The 26500-nt window shown below is 43.0% G+C and overlaps 1 protein-coding gene across 1 annotated transcript in view; it reads right to left on the bottom strand.

The window, feature by feature from the left end:
- ScpX (Sterol carrier protein X-related thiolase) overlaps positions 1-26500 on the bottom strand; it is a 73440-nt gene that overhangs the window by 8005 nt on the left and 38935 nt on the right. Inside the window, exon 8 of the mRNA XM_068357805.1 lies at positions 27-183. Within this exon, the coding sequence (XP_068213906.1) occupies positions 27-183 (157 nt within the window). The remainder of the gene's footprint in view (positions 1-26; positions 184-26500) is intronic.

The following is a 26500-nucleotide window of genomic DNA, read 5'->3' as shown; positions in this document are numbered from 1 at the left end:
GAAGAAAAAACTTATTCCCAACTTACGCTCTTTCATTTCCTCTAAAACCCATCTTGTATAGAGTTACGACAACTGCGCCACCAAGTCCAACGTTATGTTGAAGGGCTAATTTTGCATGTGGTACCTGACGTTTGTCTGCCTTTCCTCGCAACTGCCAGCAGAGCTCAGCACACTGGGCAAGTCCTTTAAAGAAGGTTTAAACATTACTTACAGGACAGTGAATAAAGAAAAAAAAAATCCCTGATGAAATTGAAACAATTACTAATATTATCAATGGGGGATGGCTCAATATTCATGATAACTATAAGGCATATCTATGCATATTCATAGTAACTATAAGGAATATATATGTATCCAGATTACTGGTATATTATTATTTCAAAGTTGTGAAATGTGCACACCTGTACAAAGAGAACTTGAGAAAACTTCATAAATAGTGAATACTGTATATGAATTATACTACAAACAGGTTTTACCCAAATTTGTTATGTCACACTAAATCTTTTACCCTACTACAATAACAGATTAAACAAAAAACCTGTCGGTGATATAATATCAAATAAACAAAAAAAATTAGGTTTATAAAAACAACTTACTAGAGTAAAGCTCAAACGTGAAAGAGACCCTCTGAGAGACAAGATATTGAGATTGAGAATTCTTATCAACTGATACTGTACTTGACCGAGTACAAGAACCACTGAGGCAAAGTCTACATTGATAAGATATTTTCACTATTTTTAATCAGAAGAATACTGCCTAGAGCAAGATTAGTTTCTTAATTATCATACCATGGCAAAATATACCAAAATACTACTGTAAAGTTATCTGGTGCTATTATTACACTAAATAAAACCATGGAAAATACAATTATACCAACTATTACCTTTCCATATGAACAAAAGGAAGAATTGTTAAGCTTTATAACATAGAGATTCTATTATGATCACATTTTGTAATGTTCATATAATCTTACAGAATACACCAATAGAAAATAGAACAAAATTATTTTTATTAAACCCTCACAATTTAACATACACTGTACAATCAATCACCATAGGCAGTTTATAAGTCTCTATACCAGTATAATTAATAACCAAAGTTCAAAAGATTAATGAGCTAATGAAATAAATGTGCACTTGAGTGAACTCATAAACAAAGGGTTGTGGTAGCCTAATGAAAATATCCGAATGGCAATTTGTTGGGCGTGAGTTTGAGACCTACTCAAGCTCGAAAGTTTCGAGTAGCGTCTACAACCTCACCATCCCTGTAAGCTAGGATTTTGCAGAACCTAGAAGTCTACTCGCTGATTCATCAGCAGCCATTGCCTGGCCCTCCCCTGGTCCTAGCTTGATGGAGAGGGGCTTGGGTGCTAATCTTACTTATATATATATGGTCAGTCTCTAGGGCATTAACGCATTCCTTGCCTCTGCCAGTCGTGATCAACCTTTAAACTGCTAAACTTTACCAAAGGTCATAAAAAGATAAAACTAATCTTCAATATGTAACCAGTAACAATATAAATGAAGATATGTACAGGACATATTTTCTTTATTTGAAGAACACCTCTGATGATAAAAAATTTAGTGAAGGTTTTAAAAAAATCAATTATAATATTGTAAACTTGAATACAGTATTTGTAAGCCAAAATGTCTTTGCTGCCACTAATAGAAAAAAAATCCAGAAACAACAAACATTTGTCACTGGAATATGGTGAAATAACAGCCTTATCTAAAGTGAATGGTGATTAAGAACTTCAGAGTGGATAATCAAATTTCTTACAAAGGCAAGTTATCAGATACTCAAGCTTACCGAGTTACTTTTGAGATTTAAAATATATTTTTTGTAAGTAAAATTATTTAATTTACTGATAACAAACCCAATGTCTTTTCATAGCATATGTCCGTGCAAACTTTCAAATACTTGGTAATAAGAGAAGAGATTCCTCCAGCTCAGAATAAAGTCAATAAAGTCAGTGATGTTAGGAATTATAATGCGACATACAGTATCAGCATATTATCCCTGCACATAGCTGTCAAATGCAATCTTAGACAAAGTAGCAAGTAGCCTTACGCTTCATGCCCCCTATTTTGCACTATGCAATAATTTTCCATGTCTTCAATAGAATCAATGCAGGAGTAGCATCTTCCTGACCAAAACTGAGTATGATAAGCTTAATGACAGGTTAAAGGTCACCAATGCACACCAAAGGCAAGGAACGGGTTATTGTCTGGTTACACCAGTTCCTAGAGAGTAACCATATATGCATATAATCTGACCCAACCCCCTCCTCCACCTAAGTTAGAACCAAGGAAGGATAAACAAAGGTTGCTAATGACTTTGCAGGTAGACCAATGGCCCTTAAAAACCACCATCCTAAGTTCACAAGGACTGTAAGGTTTAAAATATACGGCTGTGATGGGAGATTCAAACTCTTAACCGACGGAATGAGAGTCTGAGATGTTTTAACAAAGCTAACACAGCCTTCATTGTAAGAAATTCATCTCAACAAGGTCCTTGTGAAAAGCCAAACTGCAAACTAAGGACCAGATGACTACTTCTAGTACAGTATATGCATTCAGACATTAAAAAACTATGGGAGTGAAAGATATCGGTCGGTAATTGGTCAGGTTTGAGCTACCACAATCACGTTTACCCAATTTCCCATTTACTGCACATTACTGGGAATAATCATGTACCTGTATCTATCTTCTATAAAATACAAATAATTTTGTTGCTAGTTTGCATATATCTAATGAACCTAACAAACTTTCCTTCTGTTTCTTCCGATATAAATGACTATCTTTGACTAAGATGATTAAGATGATCAGACTAATGTTTAACCACCACTTTTAGTCATTTTGTACACACTTTGGTAGAAGGATGCATGATAAAAGGACTGTGATATTATTATTATTATTGCTTGCTAAGTTACAATCCTGGTCGAAAAAGCAAAATGCTATAAGCCCAAGGGCTCCAACAGAGAAAGTAGCCCAGTGAGGAAAGAAAATAAATAAGCTACAAGAGATGTAATGAACAATTAAAATAAAATATTTCAATAGTAACAACATTGAAATAAATCTTTCATATATAAACTACCATATAAAAACTTCAAAATAACAGAAAAATATATAGAATAGCGTGCCCGAGTGTAACCACAAGCAAGAGAACTCTAACCCAAGACAGTGGAAGACCATGGTACAGAGGCTATGGCACTACCCAAGACTAGAGAACAGTGGTTTGATTTTGGAGTATCCTTCTCCTAGAAGTGCTGCTTACCATAGCTAAAGTCTCTCTTCTACCCTTACCAAGAGTAAAGTAGCTACTGAACAACTACAGTGAAGTAGTCAACCCCTTGAGCAAAAAAGAATTGTTTGGTAATCTCAATGTTGCCAGGGGTATGAGGTCAGAGGACGATGTGGAAAGAATAGGCCAGGCTATTTGGTATATATGTAGGCAAAGGAAAAATGAGGTGTAACAAGAGAGAGAGAGGGATCCAATGTAGTACTGTCTGACCAGTCAAAGGACCTAATACAGTAACTCTCTTGCGGTAGTACCTTAACGGGTGGCTAGTGCCCTGGCCAATCTAGCACCTCAAGTTTAGTATGGAGATATATGTACCCTACACAAAAGAAAAATGATATTTTAATTATAAAATAAATTTTTGAATATACTTACCCGGTGAATATATAATAGCTGCAACTCTGCGGCTCGACAGAAAACATACTAAAAAAACTCGCGAGCGATCGCTATGAAGGTTGCGGGTGTGCCCACCAGCGCCAACTGTCGGCCAGATACCACTCTTGTATGTAAACAAAACCTTCAATTCTTCTCGTCCCGCTGTGTCTCTATTGGGGAGGAAGGGAGGGTCATTTAATTTATATATTCACCGGGTAAGTATATTCAAAAATTTATTTTATAATTAAAATATCATTTTTAAATATTTAACTTAGCCGGTGAATATATAATAGCTGATTCACACCCAAGGAGGTGGGTAGAGACCAGAGTTAATTATGTTTACAGCGTATAAGCTAAGAGTTTTTTCATTTTGGCAGTTATCAATATAACAAAACCAAAATAAATAGGTACCTGGTGAGGAAGTTGACTTAGACGATTACTCTGCCTTGTAAGTCTGTCTTCCTCACGGAGCCTAGCGATCCTCTTAGGATGCTGACAGACTCCCAGGAGCTGAAGTATCAAGGGCTGCAACCCATACAACAGGACCTCATCAAACCCCTAATCTGGGCGCTCTCAAGAAATGACTTTGACCACCCGCCAAATCAATCAGGATGCGAAAGGCTTCTTAGCCTTCCGAACAACCCATAAAACAATACTAAAAACATTTCAAGAGACAGATTAAAAGGATATTGGAATTAGGGAAGTGTAGTGGTAGAACCCTCACCCACTACTGCACTCGCTGCAACGAATGGACCCAGTGTGTAGCAGTCCTCGTAAAGAGTCTGGACATCTTTTAAGTAAAATGACGCGAACACTGACTTGTTTCTCCAAAAAGTCGCGTCCATAATACTTTGCAGAGATTTATTTTGCTTGAAGGCCACGGAGGTTGCTATATCTCTAACTTCGTGCGTCTTAACCTTAAGCAAACATCGGTCTTTCTCATTCAAGTGAGAATGAGCTTCTCGTATTAAAAAAAATCTGATAAAATATGACAAAGAATTCTTTGACATAGGCAATGAAGGTTTCTTAACTGAGCACCATAATGCCTCAGATTTCCCTCGTAATGACTTAGTACGAGCTAAATCGAACTTAAGAGCTCTAACAGGACATAATACTCTTTCCAGTTCGTTGCCTACGATCTCTGATAAGCAAGGAATATCAAAAGATTTAGGCCAAGGACGAGAAGGCAGTTCATTTTTGGCCAGGAAACCAAGTTGAAGTGAACAAGTGGCTTTTTTCTGTAGAAAAGCCGATGTTCTTACTGAAGGCATGAAGTTCACTGACCCTTTTAGCCGAAGCCAAGCACACTAGGAAAGTGTCTTGAGGGTGAGATCCTTCAGGGAGGCTGAATGTAATGGCTCAAACTTGTCTGACATGAGGAACCTTAGGACCACGTCTAAGTTCCATCCAGGAGTTGCCAAACGACGTTCCTTAGAGGTCTCGAAAGACTTAAGGAGATCTTGGAGATCTTTATTGTTGGAAAGATATAAGCCTATATGTCGAAAGACCGAAGCCAACATGCTCCTGTAGCCCTTAATCGTGGGAGCTGAAAGGGAGCGAACCTTTCTCAGATGTAAAAGAAAATCTGCGATTTGGGCTACAGAGGTACTGGACGAGGACACAGATGCTGACTTGCACCAGTCTCGAAAGACTTCCCACTTCGACTGGTATACTCTAATGGTAGAAGCTCTTCTAGCTCTTGCAATCGCACTGACTGCCTCCTTCGAAAAACCTCTAGCTCTTGAGAGTCTTTCGATAGTATGAAGGAAGTCAGACGAAGAGCGGGGAGGCTTTGATGGACATTCTTTACGTGGGGCTGACGTAACAGATCTACCCTTAGAGGAAGACTTCTTGGAAAGTCTACCAGCCATTGAAGTACCTCGGTGAACCACTCTCTCGCGGGCCAGAGGGTAGCAACCAACGTCAACCTTGTCCCTCCGTGAGAGGCGAACTTCTGCAGTACCTTGTTGACTATCTTGAATGGTGGGAATGCATATAAGTCCATAAAAGACCAATCCAGTAGAAACGCGTCTATGTAGATTGCTTCTGTATCTAGGACTGGAGAGCAAAAGATTGGTAACCTTTTGGTCAACGAGGAGGCAAAGAGGTCTATGGATGGTTGACCCCAAGAAGCCCAAAGACTCTTGCCCACGTCCTTGTGGAGGGTCCATTCCGTGGGTATCACCTGACCCCTCCGACTGAGACAGTCTGCCAAGACGTTCAAGTCCCCCTGGATGAATCTCGTCAACAGGGAGATGCCTCGAATTCTAGACCATAAGAGAAGGTCCCTTGCGATCTCGAGCAGCGTGAAGGAGTGTGTGCCTCCTTGCTTGGAGATGTACGCCAAAGTTGTGGTGTTGTCTGAGTTGACCTCTACCACTTAGTTTCGAAGACGCTTCCTAATATCATCAAGGCCAAGTGGACTGCTAATAGCTCCTTGCCGTTGATGTGCATGCTCTTCTGACTTGAGGTCCACAGACCCTAAAATATATAGAGGAAAATCTATAATTAATTTATAACGTGATAAGATAATTGCTAAAAGCCTAAACACACTTCCGTCTAAGGGAAGGGTCGGCCATTTAAAAGTCAAAGAAAGTCCATACTCTCTTTGTCATCAAAAATTAAATCTATCCAAAAACGAGTTCAAGATTTAAGATGAAGATAAAACACCTGCACTGCGAAAGCTCAAACCAAAATGAAGTACTTCACCAAATATGTTGAGAAAACTCCAGGTTCTACAGCGAGTATTGATACGTCTTGTCGTCAACGTCGACAGAGAAGAATTGAAGGTTTTGTTTACATACAAGAGTGGTATCTGGCCGACAGTTGGCGCTGGTGGGCACACCCGCAACCTTCATAGCGATCGCTCGCGAGTTTTTTTAGTATGTTTTCTGTCGAGCCGCAGAGTTGCAGCTATTATATATTCACCGGCTAAGTTAAATATTTAAAAACTTGTTTTGCAACAAATCACAGGAGAATTGACTGGAAAATGATGGATGTACAGAATTTGGGGAATATGGACTAGCGGTTGGCGTGGAGAAGGCATTCACTGCTTACTCACTTACTTTACTTTAATGGCTGCTTTTCCGGTCCCATACAGCAGGGGAACCCCACTCTCTAAAGGACCTCCACTGTCATTTTACCTTGTTCGTTCAGAGTATTTATCTTTTCAGATCACGTACTGTTATATCGTCACTGTCAAAAGACTTATGAAATAAGAAAGTCTTCAGTTTCCTCTTGAAAGCCTTAATGTCTTCAATCATTGAAATGTTTCGTGAGAGCTTATTATATAGTCTCGGGGCCGCATATTTAAAGGTTCTGGAGCCCAAAATGAACATAAATCTAAGTTGGTCCAACAGTTTGAAGCCATCACTGTTGGAAGCCATCTGTAACTATTCTCGTGTCGACACGATTTGTTGGCTGCGCAATATGTAGCAATTCTCTTAAGTATTTTGGACGACCGGTTCTGATAACTTGGTGGGTTATTGTACATATTTCAAATTCAATTCTCGCTTTAATCGGCAGCCACTGTAAATCAATAGTATAGGGGTGATCTTTTCTCTAGGTGGGACACCTTTTATCAGTCTTACTCCTCAGTTTATTAAGTTTTGTGATTTCTTAAGTTGCACTTTTGGTAAATCGTAGTAGATAGAGTTGCAGTAGTCAATCCTGGTAATAACACAGTTTATCACAAGTTTCTTTACAGAATTTTCATCCAGGTACTTTTTTATAAACGCAATATTTCTTAGATGATAACCAGCACTTTTTATTACATTATTTATTTGGGCATTTAGAGACAGGTTACAGTCAAGAAATACACCTAGATCTCGAACTTTACTAGATATCGGCACCGAGTCATTATTTATGTTCATTTGAATATCACCTTAGTTTCTCTTGCCCACCACCATGAATTCCTGGATAGCATGATAGAAGAAAAGAAACAGGAATGAAAGCAAAGAAAGATTTTAACCTTAGTAACACTTACACTACAACTTGTGAAGAGTTGTGATGGCACTATAGTACCACTATACTGTACAGGAAAAAAAATGTTGAGAAAAAGTTCAATTTTCATACAGAATGTACAGAAATTGAGGAAACTACAAAATACACGTAGGGCACTTTTGAAGAAGAGCAGTTCCATTCAACAGAGGGAATGCTAACTTTCAAATCAGCAAAACTAGGACCCTAGAGCTCAAAAGGTTATATTTAACACAAACTTTTATCAACGCTGCTGTTGGTGGATATTTAATTTTCACTAACATTGTCCAGGGAACAATAGATGTAAGTGATTAAATTAGATTATTGACGTACTGGCAAAATACTCACTGGCCAAGCTGATGCACATAGCGATAAATATACTACATGCCAAATCAGGAGCAAGGAGATAATGTTAAACTGCGAGGGAAGTGAATCATGGAGCACCAAAGATCAAGTACAGTAGTGATTACCCTCTTAATTATGTGTGGGTGACAACAAAGACGGCTAGGAAAAACTCCATCAAAAAATCTGGTTTCCCATCAAACACGCAACAATGACTATAAACTTTTGAAGGCGGCGGTCCACTTTTCTTCAAGAGCTCCCTACATAGATGAGGATGACACCATATTTCAACACATATACTGTACAACCTAAACTAACCTAATTTAACATAAAGCACAATTAATCAGTCAATACTTTTTTATGAGTAGTTCCTCTCCTGCAGGGGGCACTTTTATATGATTTTCAAAAACTAATTCTGTCCTCATGGACTACTGACAGTTATGACCAATGACAACACTAAACCAGACAGTAAAACTTTACCCATGAGCCATCACTCTCCTAACCTAACCCAACCCAACCCAAGATATGTCTTACTCACAAGGCACCTGCTCTACTCCACTTGGATAAGCAATTCTGAGGATTTCAGTATTCTGGTATCATTCTAGTTTGTAGCAGGCAGCATTTGTATTTAACAGTTGAAAACATGTTCAGTATCTCATGTTAATATTTACTTAGGAAGAAACTAATGATTATTTTAATCATAAATTTGACAATAGTTTGCCATAGAGGTGTCCATCCCGTGAGGTAAAACTTACGTGAGGTAGAAAATTTGCACCCGCTGTGCAGTCGAGTTAGGCTAGTATGCACCCCTATGTTTCCTTTTTCTGTTTTCCCCAATCTGAGTTTTCCCATAGGCCCAAAATTACCATTATTCTCATAAGTGTTCATCTTAAGATGATAATTTTAGATACAATTGGGAAAATATAGTATGAGGTGTGTCTTATGATAGCGGCCACCTGTATGTATGATGACAGCCGACTAAGAATACAGCAGTGTAAGAGGGGGGGGGTGTCAGCTCTCCCGTTAGGTAAGTAGGTAAGGACACGGCTTGTTGGTTAGGTTAGGGGGAAGTTGACGTTAGTGGGTGTCCATTTTTAATGAAAGCAGGAGGAACTGGCCGCTAATATACAAAGTCCCCTAGCTTGAAAAAAAAAAAACTAAGTACATATCCATTATTAGTATAAAATTCTCTTCTAACACAAATTCCACCTTCAGACAAACCCTAAATTTACCGAAGACAATGTGCTCTTCCTCAGCGTACACTGAAGCATCTATGTTCAAGTATCCAGGGTCCAAATTCATAAGCATTTCATGTTATGCAACAGAACAAACCCCACACTTTGCTGTCAGATATACCCTTTTGTTCTAAATAAACCTATAATGGCTTTCCACATACCATATTAGGCTACCTATTACCCAAAACTTATTAACTTTAATAAATCACTACAGTAAATACATTAAGAAAATGCTGATATCACTCACCACAATCTTACCGTGACTACACAGAAACAACCTTAGCAACAGTGACTAGTCAATAATAAACAGCTGATAACCAATAACAAAACACGCTACCCACCACAGTGACAAATTATAGGAATTTGTAATGATTCGCACTTAATATACTTTTACTTCTAATATTATAATTTAGAAATACGGTCAATTAAAAATATTAGTCTAAATACTAACATTATTTATTTCTATTTAATACATTTTCACATTTCACAGAATGTTTTGATTAATTTTAATAATATTTCCTTTATAATTAATGATACAATACTAAGGTTTTGACACATTCAGAGACATTGACAAATTACACCCAACGAAAGAATGAAAGAAAGCCGGCCTGGAAATGCCGTAAAAATATAACCTAACCAATCTGAAATCTGTTATAACCTTATTTTAAATTCCCTCGGATTTAAAAACTAAACACAATAGGTAATAGTGTAATATAACCGCATTTAAGCGCTAGATAAAATAAATTGTACTATAGCAAATAATGCATACACGTCAACCTTTTCAAATTTACGATTGTGATTAAACATTCCTTGCACACATACGCAATATATATATATATATATATATATATATATATATATATATATATATATATATATATATATATATATATATATATATATATATATATAATGTGTGTGTGCATATAAATATATCTAGTTATACGGTATGCATACTCTCTCTCTCTCTCTCTCTCTCTCTCTCTCTCTCTCTCTCTCTCTCTCTCTCTCTCTCTCTCTCTCTCTGACACACACGCATTATATACATACATATATATATATATATATATATATATATATATATATATATATATATATATATATATATATATATATATATATATATATATATATATATATATACACACACACACACACATATATATATATATATATATATATATATATATATATATATATATATATATATATATATATATATATATATATATATACACACACACACACACACACACACATATATATATATATATATATATATATATATATATATATATATATATATATATATATATAGCCTATATATATATATATTAAAGATAATCTTATAAATAAATCTCCTGATTTTAATTTTTTTTTAAATATTTCCCTACGATCTGTGATCCTGTGACAACTTATTTGATGATAATACTAAAACCTTAGGATATAAGCTAGCTACAACTCAAATAGCTATGGAAAGAATAATGACGGGAAAAACACCAAGAGACAGTAAAAGAGCAACATGGATACAACAGCAAATAAAGTAGAGGATATTCTAACATGTAAGAAAAGAAATGGACATAGGCAGGACATATAATGAGAATGACAGATAATAGTTGGTCAAGAAGAATAACAGAATGTGTCCGTAGAGATTGCAAACGAAGCAGGGGAAGGAAGAGATGACGATGGATTGATGAAGTAAGAAAATGTACAGGTATAGACTAGCATAGAAAGACCGTTAACAAACATCTATGTAAGGACATGACTGAGGCCTTTGTCCTGCAATGGACTAGTTACAGCACATGATGATATACCCATTACATCAGTTACACTTTTCTTGCACACACCTATGCACTTCCTGTATATAAAAGCTCTTCCTTATCAATAAACCTTTCCCACTATCTATTAACCCTCTCAGACCTTCTCCTCTTCCTATCTTCAAACATTTCCAAATTACAGATTTCTTTAATAACATATTGTTGTCCATTCTTTCCATATGACCAACCACCTCTTAATAGTGAGACATCCTTCCAGGTGAAGAAATCTTTTCACCACATCCCCAAAGTATCTTAACATTTCTCAAATTATTATTTCTTCTTACACAAGTACAGCTGGTAACAGGAATTCATGGCACATCTGGCTCTAATGATGTGCATTCTGTCACACCCTCACTGCACCACGAATTCCTGAGTGTAACCCTACTTACCTCATCCGACATCTCTCTCTACACTCTCTGTTTTGTTACTTCCTGCGCAGTAAGGGTGCAGTATGGCGCATTTCCACAGAACGGGGCGTGCCCGGAATTCCCGTGCCCAACTGTACACTACTACATAAAAAGTTCATATCAGCAGCTTCCACATTCATATTTTCATTAACATTTGACTTCCATAAAGGAGAGATGGTTCAGCAACCCTTACTACCTAGATACAGTATTTGTAACAAATTCTTCACTTCCACCATATAAACTTTTAATTTCTCCCAACAACCTATCCTCTATACCATACATTCTCAATGCCTTCTACATTGCCTTTATCAATTCTTATAGAAGGTTTTCTAGATTCATGTATGCTATACATAGCTTTTTCCACTTACATTACCTACAAACTTTTCACATAGCCATTTTGTAGTAGCCACTTAATCCACACCTCTCTTCCTTGTATACATCCACACTCTCCTTCCCCTAAAAGTTCCTCTGTCATCAAGTCTAAAATTCTATATAAAAATCCTACTGTAAAAATCTGGTATACTAAGCAACTTTATCCTCCTATAATCATTACAGTCACCTTCATTTTTGTACAAGGCAGTTATCTCTACACATTCCTTTGGAACCTTTCCATCAGACAAACCTACCCTACTAACCCTGATTAGCCATTCAATTACACTATTAGCCCTATAATGCAGATACTCAATAGTAATAGCATCTACTGCTGTTGATTTTTCTTTCTTCAAGATCTTAAATCACCTTCTAGTGCAAAGAGTTTATGTCTTTTTTTCATATACTTTTCTACCATATGCATTCATTTGCTCCAACACTCATTGCTTCGAGAAAAATCTTGTCATTTCCTAATCCTCTAAGACTAGTTACCTGTAGCTTGGATATTAATAATAATAATAATAATAATAATTATAATAATAATAATACATACATACATACATACATACATATACCAAGGCACTTCCCCCAATTTTGGGGGGTAGCCGACTTCAAACAAATGAAACAAAAAAAGGGACCTCTCCTCTCTACGTTCCTCCCAGCCTGACAGGAGACTCAACCGAGTTCGGCTGGTACTGCTAGGGTGCCACAGCCCACCCTCCCCCGTTATCCACCACAGATGAAGCTTCATAACGCTGAATCCCCTACTGTTGCTACCTCCGCGGTCATCTAGGGCACCAGAGGAAGCAGCAGGGCCTACCGAAACTGCGTCACAATTGCTCGCCATTCATTCCTATTTCTAGCACGCTCTCTCGCCTCTCTCACACCTATCCTCTTATCACCCAGAGCTTTCTTCACTCCATCCATCCAACCAAACCTTGGCCTTCCTCTTGTACTTCTACCATCAACTCTAGCATTCATCACCTTCTTTAGCAGACAGCCATTTTCCATTCTCTCAACATGGCCAAACCACCTCAACACATTCATATCCACTCTAGCTGCTAACTCATTTCTTAACACTACTTCGTTCCTAACCCAATCTACTTGAGATACATCAGCCATACTTCTTAGACACTTCATCTCAAACACATTCAATTTCTGTCTCTCCGTCACTTTCATTCCCCATAACTCCGATCCATACATCACAGTTGGTACAATCACTTTCTCATACCCAACCCTCTACTATTTACTACTCCCTTAACTGCCCCCAACACTTTGCATCCTTCATTCACTTTCTGACGTACATCTGCTTCCACTCCACCATTTGCTGCAACAACAGACCCCAAGTACTTAAACTGATCCACCTCCTCAAGTAACTCTCCATTCAACATGACATTCAACCTCGCACCACCTTCCCTTCTCGTACATCTTATAACCTTACTCTTACCCACATTAACTCTCCACTTCCTTCTCTCACACACCCTTCCAAATTCTGTCACTTATCGGCCAAGCTTCTCTTCCGCGTCTGCAACCAGTACAGTATCATCCGCAAACAACTACTGATTTACTTCCCATTCATGGTCATTCTCGTCTACCAGCTTCAATCCTCGTCCAAGCACTCGAGCATTCACCTCTCTCGCCACTCCATCAACATAAAAGTTAAACAACCACAGCGACATCACATATCCCTGTCTCAGCCCCACTCTCACCGGAAACCAATCGCTCACTTCATTTCCTATCCTAACACATGCTTTACTACCTTTGTAGAAACTTTTCACTGCTTGCAACAACCTTCCACCAACTCCATATAACCTCATCACATTCCACATTGCTTCCCTATCAACTCTATCATATGCTTTTTCCATATCCATAAACGCAACATACACCTCCTTACCTTTTGCTAAATATTTCTCGCATATCTGCTTAATTGTAAAAATCTATAATAATAATAATAATAATAATAATAATAATAATAATAATAATACATGTAATAATAATACATGTAATAACAATAATGATAATAAAAATAAGACAGCATAAGCTTGAAAAATGAGAGATAAAGAATTAGGATATAATGTGTCATACTTTCTCTACATGACAAAACATTTAATGCTAAAGTATATTTGATAAGTCGGGTTGAATTAGCAAGGGGAATTTTGACTTGATAACAGAATATATACTGAAAAGCCTTTGGAGTAGAGATGAAGTCTTAGTCATAAGGAAGGGGTTTAATTTCTGTTTATGTAATTAACATAATGAGTTTATTGATATGTGTAGAGGTATGAGGGCACTAGAAAAGTGTTATGGTGATAATTCCATTTATAGTAGAGGGGGTATGTGAGCGGGTCAAAAGATACCAAGTTTTAAATTTCCCTTCAGGTTTAAAACAGCCCTCAAAAGATCATAATTTGTTTTTTTTTATTCCTCCTTCCCTCACACTTCCTTTCTTTTTGTCTTTCTCATAAACTTTTATTTCTCCTTCCATTCCTTGTATTTTCTAATTAAATATTCTATCACACTCATTACCCTTACCCCCATACTGTATTTCTTCCATATTAAAATTCTTTTCCTCTATTCTTCTTCCCCTGCCATTAATATGACAAATTCGGAGATAATTTGTATTTTTCCTAACCAACAAACCTTAGCTATTTACATAGGGTATTACTTTCGGCGTAGCTGAAATGGCGAGCCATTAGATTTTTAACGAGGGTTAACTACCCCCGCGCTAGATAGCAGGGGGTAGGAAAGGGGTAGCTAGCTACCCCTCCCCCCTCACACACTGGTGAACTCACTTCGCTTAGAGGTACGACTTGTTTTGGGGGACAGGGCTGGCGGGCAAATATGAGTAAATAGCTAAGGTTTGTATGGTTAGGAAAAATGTTATTTTCCTTAGTAAAATAAATTTTTGAATATACTTACCCGATGATCATATAGCTGTCAGCTCTGCTGCCCGACAGAAAAAACCTACGGGCGGAATACGCCAGCGATCGCTATACAGGTGGGGGTGTACATCTACAGCGCCATCTGTCAAGTAGGTACTCAAGTACTCGATGTCAACAAGAACCAATTTTCTCCTCTGTCCACTGGGTCTCTATTGGGGAGGAAGGGTGGGTCCTTTAATTTATGATCATCGGGTAAGTATATTCTAAAATTTATTTTACTAAGGAAAATAACATTTTTCAATATTAAACTTACCCGATGATCATATAGCTGATTCACACCCAGGGGGGTGGGTAGAGACCAGCATTACATGTTGACATTATGAGCTAAGTATTCCGTATTTCATTTTAGCAGTTATTCAAAATAACAAGCATAAAATAAATAAGTACCTGGTAAGGAAGACGACTTGAACAATTACTCTGCCTTTTTAAGTACGTCTTCTTTACTGAGCCTCGCGATCCTCATAGGATGCTGAGCGACTCCTAGGAGCTGAAGTATGAAGGGTTGCAACCCATACTAAAGGTCCTCATCAAAACCTCTAATCTAGGCGCTTCTCAAGAAATGATTTTGACCACCCGCCAAATCAAGTAGGATGCGAAAGGCTTCTTAGCCTTCCGGACAACCCAAAAATATTTCAAGAGAAAGATTAAAAAGGTTCTGGAATTAGGGAATTGTAGTGGTGGAGCCCCCACCACTACTGCACTCGTTGCTACGAATGGTCCCAGAGTGTAGCAGTTCTCGTAAAGAGACTGGACATTCTTAAGATAAAAGACGCGAACACTGATTTGCTATTCCAATAGGTTGCGTCGAATATACTTTGCAGAGATCTATTTTGTTTAAAGGCCACGGAAGTTGCGACAGCTCTAACTTCATGTGTCCTTACCTTCAGCCAAGCTTGGTCTTCCTCATTCAGAAGGGAATGAGCTTCTCGTATTAACAGTCTGATAAAATAGGATAAAGAATTCTCTGACATAGGCAAAGAAGGATTCTTAACTGAACACCATAAAGCTTCAGACGGGCCTCGTAAAGGTTTTTAAAATAGAACTTAAGAGCTCTTACAGGACATAATACTCTTTCTAGTTCATTTCCAACCATACGATAAGTTTGGAATATCGAACGATATTGGTCAAGGCCGAGAAGGCAGCTCGTGTTTGGCTAGAAAACCAAGTTGTAGAACATGTAGCCGTTTCGGATGAGAATCCGATGTTCTTGCTGAAGGCATGAATCTCACTGACTCTTTTAGCTGTGGTTAAGCATATCAGGAAAAGAGTCTTAAAGGTGAGATCTTTCAGGGAGGCTGATTGAAGCGGTTCGAACCTGTCTGACATAAGGAATCTTAGAACCACGTCTAAATTCCAACCAGGTGTAACCAAACGACGCTCCTTCGTGGTCTCAAAAGACTTAAGGAGGTCCTGTAGATCTTTATTGTTGGAAAGATCTAAGCCTCTGTGACGGAAGACTGATGCCAACATGCTACTGTAACCCTTGATAGTGGGAGCTGAAAGAGATCGTTCTTTCCTCAGATATAAGAGGAAGTCAGCTATTTGAGTTACAGAGGTACTGGTCGAGGATACGGATACTGACTTGCACCAGTTTCGGAAGATTTACCACTTCGATTGGTAGACTCTAAGGGTGGATGTTCTCCTTGCTCTAGCAATCGCTCTGGTTGCCTCCTTCGAAAAACCTCTAGTTCTCGAGAGTCTTTCGATAGTCTGAAGGCAGTCAGACGAAGAGCGTGGAGGCCTTGGAGTACCTTCTTTACGCGTGGCAGACGTAGCAGGTCCACCCTTAGGGGAAGTGTTCTGGGAACGTCTACTAGCCATCGAAGTACCTCGGTGAGTTATTCTCTCGCGGGCCAGAGGGAAGCAACTAGCGTCAACTTTGTCCCTTCGTGAGAGGCGAACTTCTGCAGTACCTTGTTGACAATCTAGAACGGAGGGAATGCATATAGATCTAGATGTGACCAATCTAGAAGAAAGGCATCTATAAGAACTACTGCTGGGTCCGGGATAGGTGAGCAAAGTATTGGGAGCCTCTTGGTCATCGAGGTTGCGAAGAGATCTATGGTTGGCTGGCCCCAGGTGGCCCAAAGTCTCTTGCATACATCCTTGTGGAGGGTCCAATATGTTGGAATTATTTGTCCCTTCCTATTGAGACAATCTGCTATGACATTCAAGTTGCCTTGGATGAACCTCGTTACTAGTGAAATGTCTAGACCTGTTGAACAGGAGAGGAGGTCTCTTGCGAACTCGTACCATGTCAGAGAGTAGGTCCCTCCTTGCTTGGAGATGTATGTCAAAGCAGGGTGTTGTCCGTGTTCACCTCCACCACTTTGCCTTGAAGGAGAGACCTGAAGCTTTTCCAGGTCAGACGTACTGCCAGTAGCTTCTTGCAGTTGAAATGCATTGTCCTTTGACTCGAGTTCCATAATCCCGAGCATTCCCTACCGCCTAATGTCGCACCCCAGCCTACGTCCGATGCGTCCGAGAAGAGAACGTGGTTGGGAGTCTGAACAGTCAGGGGAAGACCCTTACAAAGGTTGATAAAGTCCTTTCACCAAGTCAGACAAGACTTTATCTTTCCGGAAACCGGGATCGAGACCGCTTCTAGCGTCTTGTCCTTTTCCAGTGAAAAGCTAGATGATACAGAAGAGGACGGAGGTGTAGTCTTCCAAGTGACACAAATTGAACCACGGATGACAGTGTCCTAACCAGACTCATCCACAGCCTGACAGGGCAGTGTTCCTTCTTCAGCATCTTCTGGATGGATAACAGGGCTGGGGGTTGATCGTCTTGTTCAGCAATGTCCTCATCAGAGGGTTCCTCATCCGAAACTGATGAGGAAACGGCAACGGAGTGGGCAACGTCTGACTCGCTGAATCCGGTCGCACTGGTGGATGCGTGACGGAGCCGGACACAAGATCATGGTACTGCTGCACAGTCTGTGAACTGTCAACCATGGGGACGCGAGGAAGTACAGCGTCAACCCGAAACTGTCTAGACTGTCTGGGTTGTGCAGTCAACCCCCTACCAGGTTGCTGAGGTTGCCGCACTGCGTCACAACAAGTCACCTCTGCTGGTTGTTGAACGTCTTCCTAGTGACACACTGAACGTCCACAACCACCTCCGAGAGTCGCTTAACGTCAACGTGCGACTGGCAACCCACACTGGGTCGCACCGGTGGAGGAACCACCTCAACTGGCGGACGTGAGTAGGATACCTCAGCGTCAACAGGGCGTACAACCAACCGGTAGGAAGGTTGTTGGCTAGGAGGTTCTTCTCCGTAAAAAATCCTCTATCAAGGACACAAGCTTGGACTGCATGTCTTGCAACAAAGCCCATTAGGGTCTATGGGAGCAGGTGTGGCAACAGACGGGGTTAGCGACCGAAGCGGAACCATTTACCATCCCTGGAAGCCTAGTTATGCTTTAATTAAAGTCCATAGGAGGCTAAGCAGCTTAAGGCTCCTCTCCAAATGACAGAGTCCTCAAAGGAATATCAGAAGGAGGGAGAACAGCACTTTCTCATCTACAGGAACCATGTCCGAGAAAAGCTAGGTTATCTCAGTGAGGGTCTCACTGGTGCATAAGCAGCAGACCAGAAGGCAACGTTATGTAACTGCTTGACAGTCTGTGAACTGTCAAAACTGAACTGTCAACCACAACAGGTGCGTGAGGACATACAGCACTGGTGCATTAGTAGCAGACCAGAAGGCAACGTCATGTAACTGCTTGACAGTCTGTGAGCTGGCAACAACCAAAGCTGTGTGGGGAAGCCTCAACTCCTGACTGACTAGTCTGCTGCGGGCGAGTGGCGGTAACCACAGTGGGTTGCGGAGGCTGACACACCGTGTCAAAACACGGCAGCTTGTGGTAGCTCACGCACGGCAACGGAGTGCTCCGTGTGTCTGTGGGAGTCAGCATGCGTCTGGCAGGGTCGACTGCGCATGGGTGGAGGAGCTCTCACAACAAGAGTGTGGGAGCAGGCAGCCATGCTGGGCGCACAACCGTGGCAGGTTGTAGGCAAACGGGTGCATCGTCAACCTTCTCCGCAGTCGGAGTGTGGGAGCAGGCAACAACCAAAGCGGAGTGGTGGTGTGTGGTGGGGACTGCCGTGGGTTGCGGAAACTAACGCATCGCGTCAAAACACGGCAGCTTGACTCCACCTTCCCACTGCTGATGCGGTAGCTCACGCATGTTAACGGAGGGTGCCGCACGTCGGCTAACCTTAACATGCGTCTGGCAGGGTCGATTGCACATCGGAGGTGGAGCTCTCCGCAGCCGGAGTGTGGGAGCAGGCAGCCTCAGCGTGAGCTGGGCGCACAACCGTGGCAGGTTGTAGGCTAACGAGAGCAGTGTCAACCTTCTCCGCACGAAACTCCTGCATAACCGCAGCTAACTGAGTCTGCATAGACTGCAGTAAAGACCACTTAGGGTCTACAAAAAACGGCAACAGACGGAGCTACTGTCCGTTGTGACTGAGGGTCTAAAACAGCTGGTGCGGCAACAGACGGAGTTACTGCCTGTTGCGGTACCACCTTGCCTCTCTTGGGAGGAGTGCAGTCGTCGGATGACTGCAGCGAGTCCGAACTGACCCAGTGGCTACACCTAGGCCGTTGGACTTGCGTGGAAGGGACCGACTTGCACTTAAAAAGCTGCAAGATGTGGTCCATGGTTTCTTACGAGAAACCTCTTCCGCAGACGAGGAATAAATGGGCTCTCTCGTCTTTGTGTGGGTGGGGCGATCTCACGTCGGCTAACGTGGGTAGATACGCCCGAAACCACGGAGGGAAAAACGTCTGTTCGTCGATCAAGGCCTGTGGAACCCATAAGTAGTTCGACATTATTTCTCCCCTGGGCTTGGGAGCTTGTAAGAGGTCCCGGACTAGGTGAACAACTGGCACGAACAGACGAACCCTCGGACGCAACACTGTAACACTTTGCGCATATCACTTTATCACTTTTGATTTTCTGTTTGCACTTATTTCACTGAAATCGAAACTTTAACTGATTTCTACCTGAAACACGCAATCCTATCCTTCATTAAAAGGTAGTAATTGCGAAAACAGTTATACAATGCAACAGAAAAACATAAAAAAAAAAAAAGATAAAGAATTCAGTGGCTGGAAAAGAGACTAAACACTAGATCAAATAAACTACGTTTACAATCTCTCACCGCAAAAAGCCTGGGAACAAGAATAAAACCCTAGAAACGTTTTACCTTCTTCCCCTACAGCGACTAGGGAGAAGAGTAAAAAACGAGAACAACGTTACCCGCTTGAACGAAACGTTTATTCTCCTCTCTCTCCCTCCGTCTCTATCTCTCTCTCTCTTCTCTCTTGATTTAGCACCTGAGAGAAGAGCCCAATTATATATCGTTAAAACATGTTATTTGCTAAAGGAAAAAAACTGAAAGGTTTCCCAAATAAAAAGTTCCTTTATTTAGAATTTAAACCATTTAAGCTAAGAAAGAATGAACGAAACGCTAGAATCGGTTTACTCTTACTGCAACGTGAAACCGTGATACACTCTCTCTCTATCGTAACGATAGAGCGCATGTTGAACGTTCTGAACGTCAACAACTGCGGAGACTAAAAAACTAAACGTTAGTTCATCTTTGAAAACAGTACGAGACTATCAAAGAAATTCTTTCATAAAACATTAAAATTAAAAAAGTTAAATACGATATAACGGGCTCAATGTTAATTAACTTCGGTTCCAAGTAAGGACCGCCTACTATTAGGAAAGGTCGCATATAAACAAACATAAAAATTAATTTTTTATAAGTTTATAATAAATGGAAAGTTAATCGAAGAGGCCTATAAAGGCGGAGAGATATAAAATAAATAGATCTATAACTTGTTAAGCAAAATTACCAAAAACCTAAACACACTTCCGTCTAAGGGAAGGGTCGGCCATTTAAAAGTGAAAGAGAGTCCATACTCTCTTCGTCACCATAATTAAATCTATCCAAAACGAGTTCAAGTTTTGAAATGAAGATAAAACCCCTGCATAGCGAAAGCTCAAAACTGGAATAGTGTACTTCACCAAATCGTTGTGAAAACAAATCCAGTTAGGGACGGCGTATTTAGTAGGTCTTGCCATTGGCACGACAGAGAGAAAATTGGTTCTTGTTGACATCGAGTACTTGAGTACCTACTTGACAGATGGCGCTGTTGATGTACACCCCCACCTGTATAGCGATCGCTGGCGTATTTCGCCCGTAGGTTTTTTCTGTCGGGCAGCAGAGCTGACAGCTATATGATCATCGGGTAAGTTTAATATTGAAAAATACAAATTATCTCCGTTCCGTAACCAAAATAAAAACCACGCTATTTACATAGGGTGACTTACCCCTTAGGAAGGGTGGAAAGTCCCCAGCCATACTGGCTTTGGTTTTACCCGGGGACTCAGAATCCGAGTGAGCAGCACTTCGAGAAAAAGAGTCCCAGCAACTCGCAAGTTCCTTGCTCCGCAAGGAGCGTGCGGCCTACATAAGCTTGTGTGTGGAGGGATGAAGCGTGACTTGTCCTAGGCAGTCGACCTTAAGACCTTTAGATGGAATTCCGGACTAGGACTTTCCCAATACCACCTCGTCAGGGTATGGGAAACGCGACAGTATTATCTTAATACTAGGAACACAAGGAAGCATGGTTTACCTGCAGAGGTTTGAGGTCAGCTATGCAGAGAACCTAGGATGCTGCTTTCCCCAAGAGAGGGGAGGCTGAAGAAAGAAGTAAGGGCCAGACATACCTCTTTCATTCATGCAGTCTGACACCTGGTAACAATGCCCTCAACCTTCTGCTACTTATCCATTAAGGAGCCTGAGGTTAGACCAGCTGTTGTGTAGCCACTACAGGCCGATAGAAAACGTATCGAGGCTCCTGTGGGTCATGTCCTGCAGGTAGTGGGCTGTGAAGGTCCTCCGACGCTTCCAGACTCCAGTTTGTAGCACCTGCGTCACAGAGTAGTTTTCTTGAAGACCAGTGACGTTGCGATGCCTCTGACATCGTGTGCTCTAACGCTACATGACGGAGGAGGGCCTGGATTCAGGGCGAGATGGATGGTCCTTGAATCCAGGCTGCAAAGGTATTCTTGGTGACCCTCCTCTTCGTCCTTCCTGTGCTCCCAAACAGGGCTTGCACATGAGGACGAACTGTAGCTGTTTTTTAAGATTAACACACCTCCGACTCCTTACTGGGCATAGTAGGAGAAGGCCTGGGTCATCTGTTACAGAACGGAGACTCGAAATCCTGAAGGAGTCGAACCGAAGGTTTGGGACTCCAAGACCTTGAGTCTAGTAACCGACTCAGGGACGAACCCGAACGTTACCTCTCCCTATCTTCTTGAATGGGCGAAGTCGTACGAGAGACCATGAAGTACGCTGATACGCTTGGCCGAAGCCAAAGCGAGCCGGAGCACCGTCTTCTAAGTCAGGTGCCTATCAGATGCCTAGCGAAATGGTTCACAGGGAGAAGCCTTAAGATCCCTAAGAACCCGAGCCATGTTCCATGGAGGAGGTCTCACTTCCAACTGGGTGCAGGTAAGTTCGTAGCTTCGGATGAGCGAAGAAAGATCCCGCGAGGAGGAATTGTCTAACCTTAGAGCCTGAAGGCCAGGCTTGAGGCTGAGTGATAGGCTTTACTGCCGAGAGCAAAAGGCGTATTTCCTCCCGCAGATGAACAATAACTCCGCTAACGCTGGAATAGTGGCATCGAGGGGAGAGATACCTCTCCCACGACACCAACCACAGAAGACTCTCCACCTCGCCTGGTGGACCCCTGCGGATGACTTCGCAGGTATCAAGACATCCGCTCCGCAACTTGTTGCGGAACGCCTCTCTCTGTGAGGAGATGCTGGATGGACTCCCAGCGTGGAGCCGAAGCGGAGCTACGGCTTGTGGTAGATGTAGTGGAGTGGTTGCTTTAGCTCTTGTCATGGGGGAAGCTCTCTCGGGAGTTTCATCAAGGGATGCAGAAGGTCCAGAAACCACTCTGCATGATGCCGTAGCGGAGCTATCAGAGTAATCGACAGGTTGACCGATAGACTGGTCTTATTGAGCCCCCCTTCCCCGCAGACCCAATGGTGGCAAGGCGTAGACGTCGATGTTGTCCCTCCGACGTGGGAAGACATCTCGGCAGGGTGCCTTGGGGTCCGGGGCTGGGGAGAAGTACAGCGACAGCTTGAAATTCAAGGTTGTCGCGAACAGGACCACAAGGTCAGGGCTTGTTGGCTACTGGGGGTTCCAAAGACCACTCGGTACTCTCTATCTGCGATGCTCTGTTCCGACCGTCGGAGAGCACATTCCTTTGTCCGGAATGAAGCGAGCCGATAGTGGAATTGAGTGGACTTCGGCTCATCTCAGTATCTCTACTGTAAGATGGGAAGACTGTTATGAAAAGGTACCTCCCCGCTTGATGAAAAGCAACTTCCGTGGTGTTGTCGCTCACGGAGTGACTCGCCGGGGCCTGTTGGAACTGTTGACGGGCGAGAATATGGCCTTCATCCCTAGCCAATTAATGTGGAGGTACCCTTCTAGTTCTGGCCATAGGCTTGAGATCCTTTGGTTCAGAACGTGCCCCCCACCCCTTCTTTGACGCGTCCAAGGACAGCATCAAATGCGGAGGAGGGACGAGAAGATCCACTCTCTAGCAAAGGCTGCGTAGGTCAACCACCACTGCAGGATCCCTTGTTCGGCAGGTCCCATAGGACCAGAATGTCTGGGGAATCGTAGTCTTGATTCCACCGGGACTTGAGTCGCCAAAGCAGGAGACTCATCCTGAGGCGAGTGTTTGGGACTAGTGGGGTCAAGGAGGAAGGTGACCTAGGAGGCGTAACCAGAAAAAGGCTGGAGACTCTCCTCGTCTGAGGAAAGGTTCTACTACTCTCCTCCGCCTTGCTATCCTGTCATCTGGTGGGAAGGCTTAACGGAGATTGGAGTCTAAAATCAAGCCTAGATATCCCAGTTGATGCGATGGAAACAGAGAAAACTTCTCGAGATTTACTGTACCATGATCCTTAGATCTTGGCAAAGTCCCAGAGGCTTGTCTCGGTGTCGAAGAAGGGTCGATACCAAAACTGCCGGGGTAGCCAGTCATCCAGAAAGCGAAGGAGGCGGATGCCGCTCCTGTGTGGACATGAGGATTCGGGATGAACTTCCTGGTGAATGCCTGCGGTGCTGTGGAAAGATCGAAGCACAGCACCTTGAACTGGTATATCTGTTGCCTAGGCTGAATTCCAAGTACTTCCTGTAAAGACGGATGGATTGGGATCTGGAAGTACCTGTCTTTCGGATCCAGTATGCACGTGAAGTCTTGTGGTTTCCCTACAAGTCTGATCGAATCTGTTGTACCATACTGACCGAAGTTTGTACAACAAACTTGTTCAGGGCTAAGAGGATGATGGCGGGACTCCAGCCTTCAGGCGCTTCTTACAAGAAAGAGTCGTTTGAAGAACCTTGGGGGGAGCCGCCGACAACCTTGGAGAGCATCCTTCTAGAGCATGGTCTCGCCCTCTGCCCGAGGGGCTAGCCCCTTTGCCCATCCCATGGCATAGGGGCTCAGCGACACTGGATTCGCTTGACAGGGGAGGTAGAGATGCTACGAAACGGGACACGAAATCCCTGGCTGATCATGGAGATCGTTCAGGAATCGGCCCCGAGTTGTTGCCACTTGAAGGCGCAACTCCAGGCATCCCCCCCCCCCCCCCCCCCCCGCCAATGGGGGTTGCCAATCCTAGCGTTTGCGGCCTAGGCCGCCCCCTCTAGGATTATTGCCTTCCCAGGAGGGCTCCTCGCCCTTCGTCCCCAACAGGTGGGGGGAAGCTGCATAGACAACTTGTCTAGCTGCCCGTGCTGGTTCTGATGTCCTAGGCTGAACGAGGCTGTTGAAGTTGAGGCACTGGAGGCTTGTAGGGACTGGATGTAAGCGCCTTGGAGGAGCGAATCGTGATACGATTTTCTCCACCTCTCAGTTGTTCGTTCCTTGTCCTTAGGCTGAAACAAGCACCTTCCAAGGATGGAAGAGTGTCTGTGTTTGCCGATATCCACGGTAGGGATCTTCGAGAGAAAACCTCTCGGTCACTGCATCTCAATGCTTCAACATCTAGTTTGTCCCCAAGTTCGACACTTGGTGTCGGGAAACGATGGTGCACGTGTCCGAGAGGAGGAAAGTTCCTTAACCTTCCCAAAGCTTCCTTGTATAAAACCTCGGGTCGCGACCGGATGGCCAGAGACTCAAGCTCGACGATCAGCCACGAGGTGGCCTGCCTGGTACCCTTTGCGGCTTCCTCCTGGTTCAAGATTCCCGAAATCGAGAATGTCACCTGCCGGGCGGAGAGTTTCTCGAGGGAAAAACCCCCGGAAGGCCCGTTGCACGGAATGGTAGAGAGGAAGAGCTAAATCAGGCTACCCCATGATCTCGAAGTATTCCCTCTGTTGACGACTGACAGAGGCAGAGTCAGCAGCCACCGTTGGAGGGAAGGGGATCGGGCGATCCTGAGGAGAGGGATGATGGGGCCTGCCTGAAAAGGGAGAAGAATGTTACCCAGACTCTTCTGAAGATTCTTCTTGCTCTTGTACGTGCCATGCTCTGGGCTTATGAGGTGAAGATCGTGACTATGATGATCTGAAAGTATGCGCTCCAGAAAAACTCGCCAGGTTGCCCGTGTTGCGAAACCCGACGGGAATCGCGGTCGAAATCGCCCTTGGCGCTCGGGCGATGGTACAATCGTTGGTTCGCGCGCGGGCGAACATGTGTGCGCATGCGTGCGAGGACGCGTGGGTGCGGTCGGAAGACCGAAAACGTGTAAGAGAGCGATGGCGCGTTGGCGACCGATGGTGTGATGACGGGATTGGCAAGCGATGGTTCTTTGCGGGAGATGGCGCGTTGGCGAGCGATGGTGCGTAGCGACCGATCGCGTACCGGAGAGCCAACGCGTGGCCGCGTACGGCGATCTGAAGCGTGGGCGCGTTGAAAACGCTAGCGGGCAAGTGAAGGAATCGCGCGCGATCGCTAGGAGATCACTGGCGCGTAGGAGCTCGATGGAGCGCGGTTGCGCGGCCAGAAGACATCAGCGAAGGGCAGAACCAGATGGTGAGGTTGCGCATAATAGCGAACGCTCATGGGCGAGTACAGAAGACTTCTCGTGGGCGCGCGGGCGCTCAGAGACTCGTTCAAATCTAGAGCACAGGAGATCGTCGGCGAGGAGGTGAAGGAATCATCTCTTTCACCTCCACCCACATCTGGAAGCTCGTGGAGTACGCTGATGCGCATTGCGTACATCAGGAAAGGGCGTGCAGATGTGCGCTGGCGAGCAGGCGATTGTGGGCGTAAAAAGAAGGAACAATCTCCTTGACTGTGCCTAGATCCAAAGATCGTGGGCGCAAGGGCGAACATTGGCGCGCATTACGCACATTAGAAAAGGGCGTGCAGATGTGCGCTGGCGCGCAGGTGACTGTGGGCGTACAGGAGACCGTTGGCGCACAAGGCGCGTAGTAGGAAAAGGGCGTCCAGAAGTGCGCTGGCGAGCTGAAGAGAGCTGGTGCACAGAAGGTCTCAGAGGCGCAGGCGAGCGCTGGCGATCAGGAGATCTACGGCGAGACTCAGCTACAGGAGATCGCAGGAGAGAAGTCTGGAACACAGCAGGAGAGCGCAAGCGCGAAAACGTGGGCGCGCAGGTAAAACCTGGCACTCAAAGGACTTACCCACATTGTGGAGTAAGCCCTTTTGCCCCAAAGGG

The sequence above is a fragment of the Palaemon carinicauda genome, chromosome 2, assembly GCF_036898095.1.
Source record: "Palaemon carinicauda isolate YSFRI2023 chromosome 2, ASM3689809v2, whole genome shotgun sequence".
Taxonomy (NCBI): Eukaryota; Metazoa; Arthropoda; class Malacostraca; order Decapoda; family Palaemonidae; genus Palaemon; species Palaemon carinicauda.
This window is presented reverse-complemented; position numbering and strand designations above follow the sequence as displayed.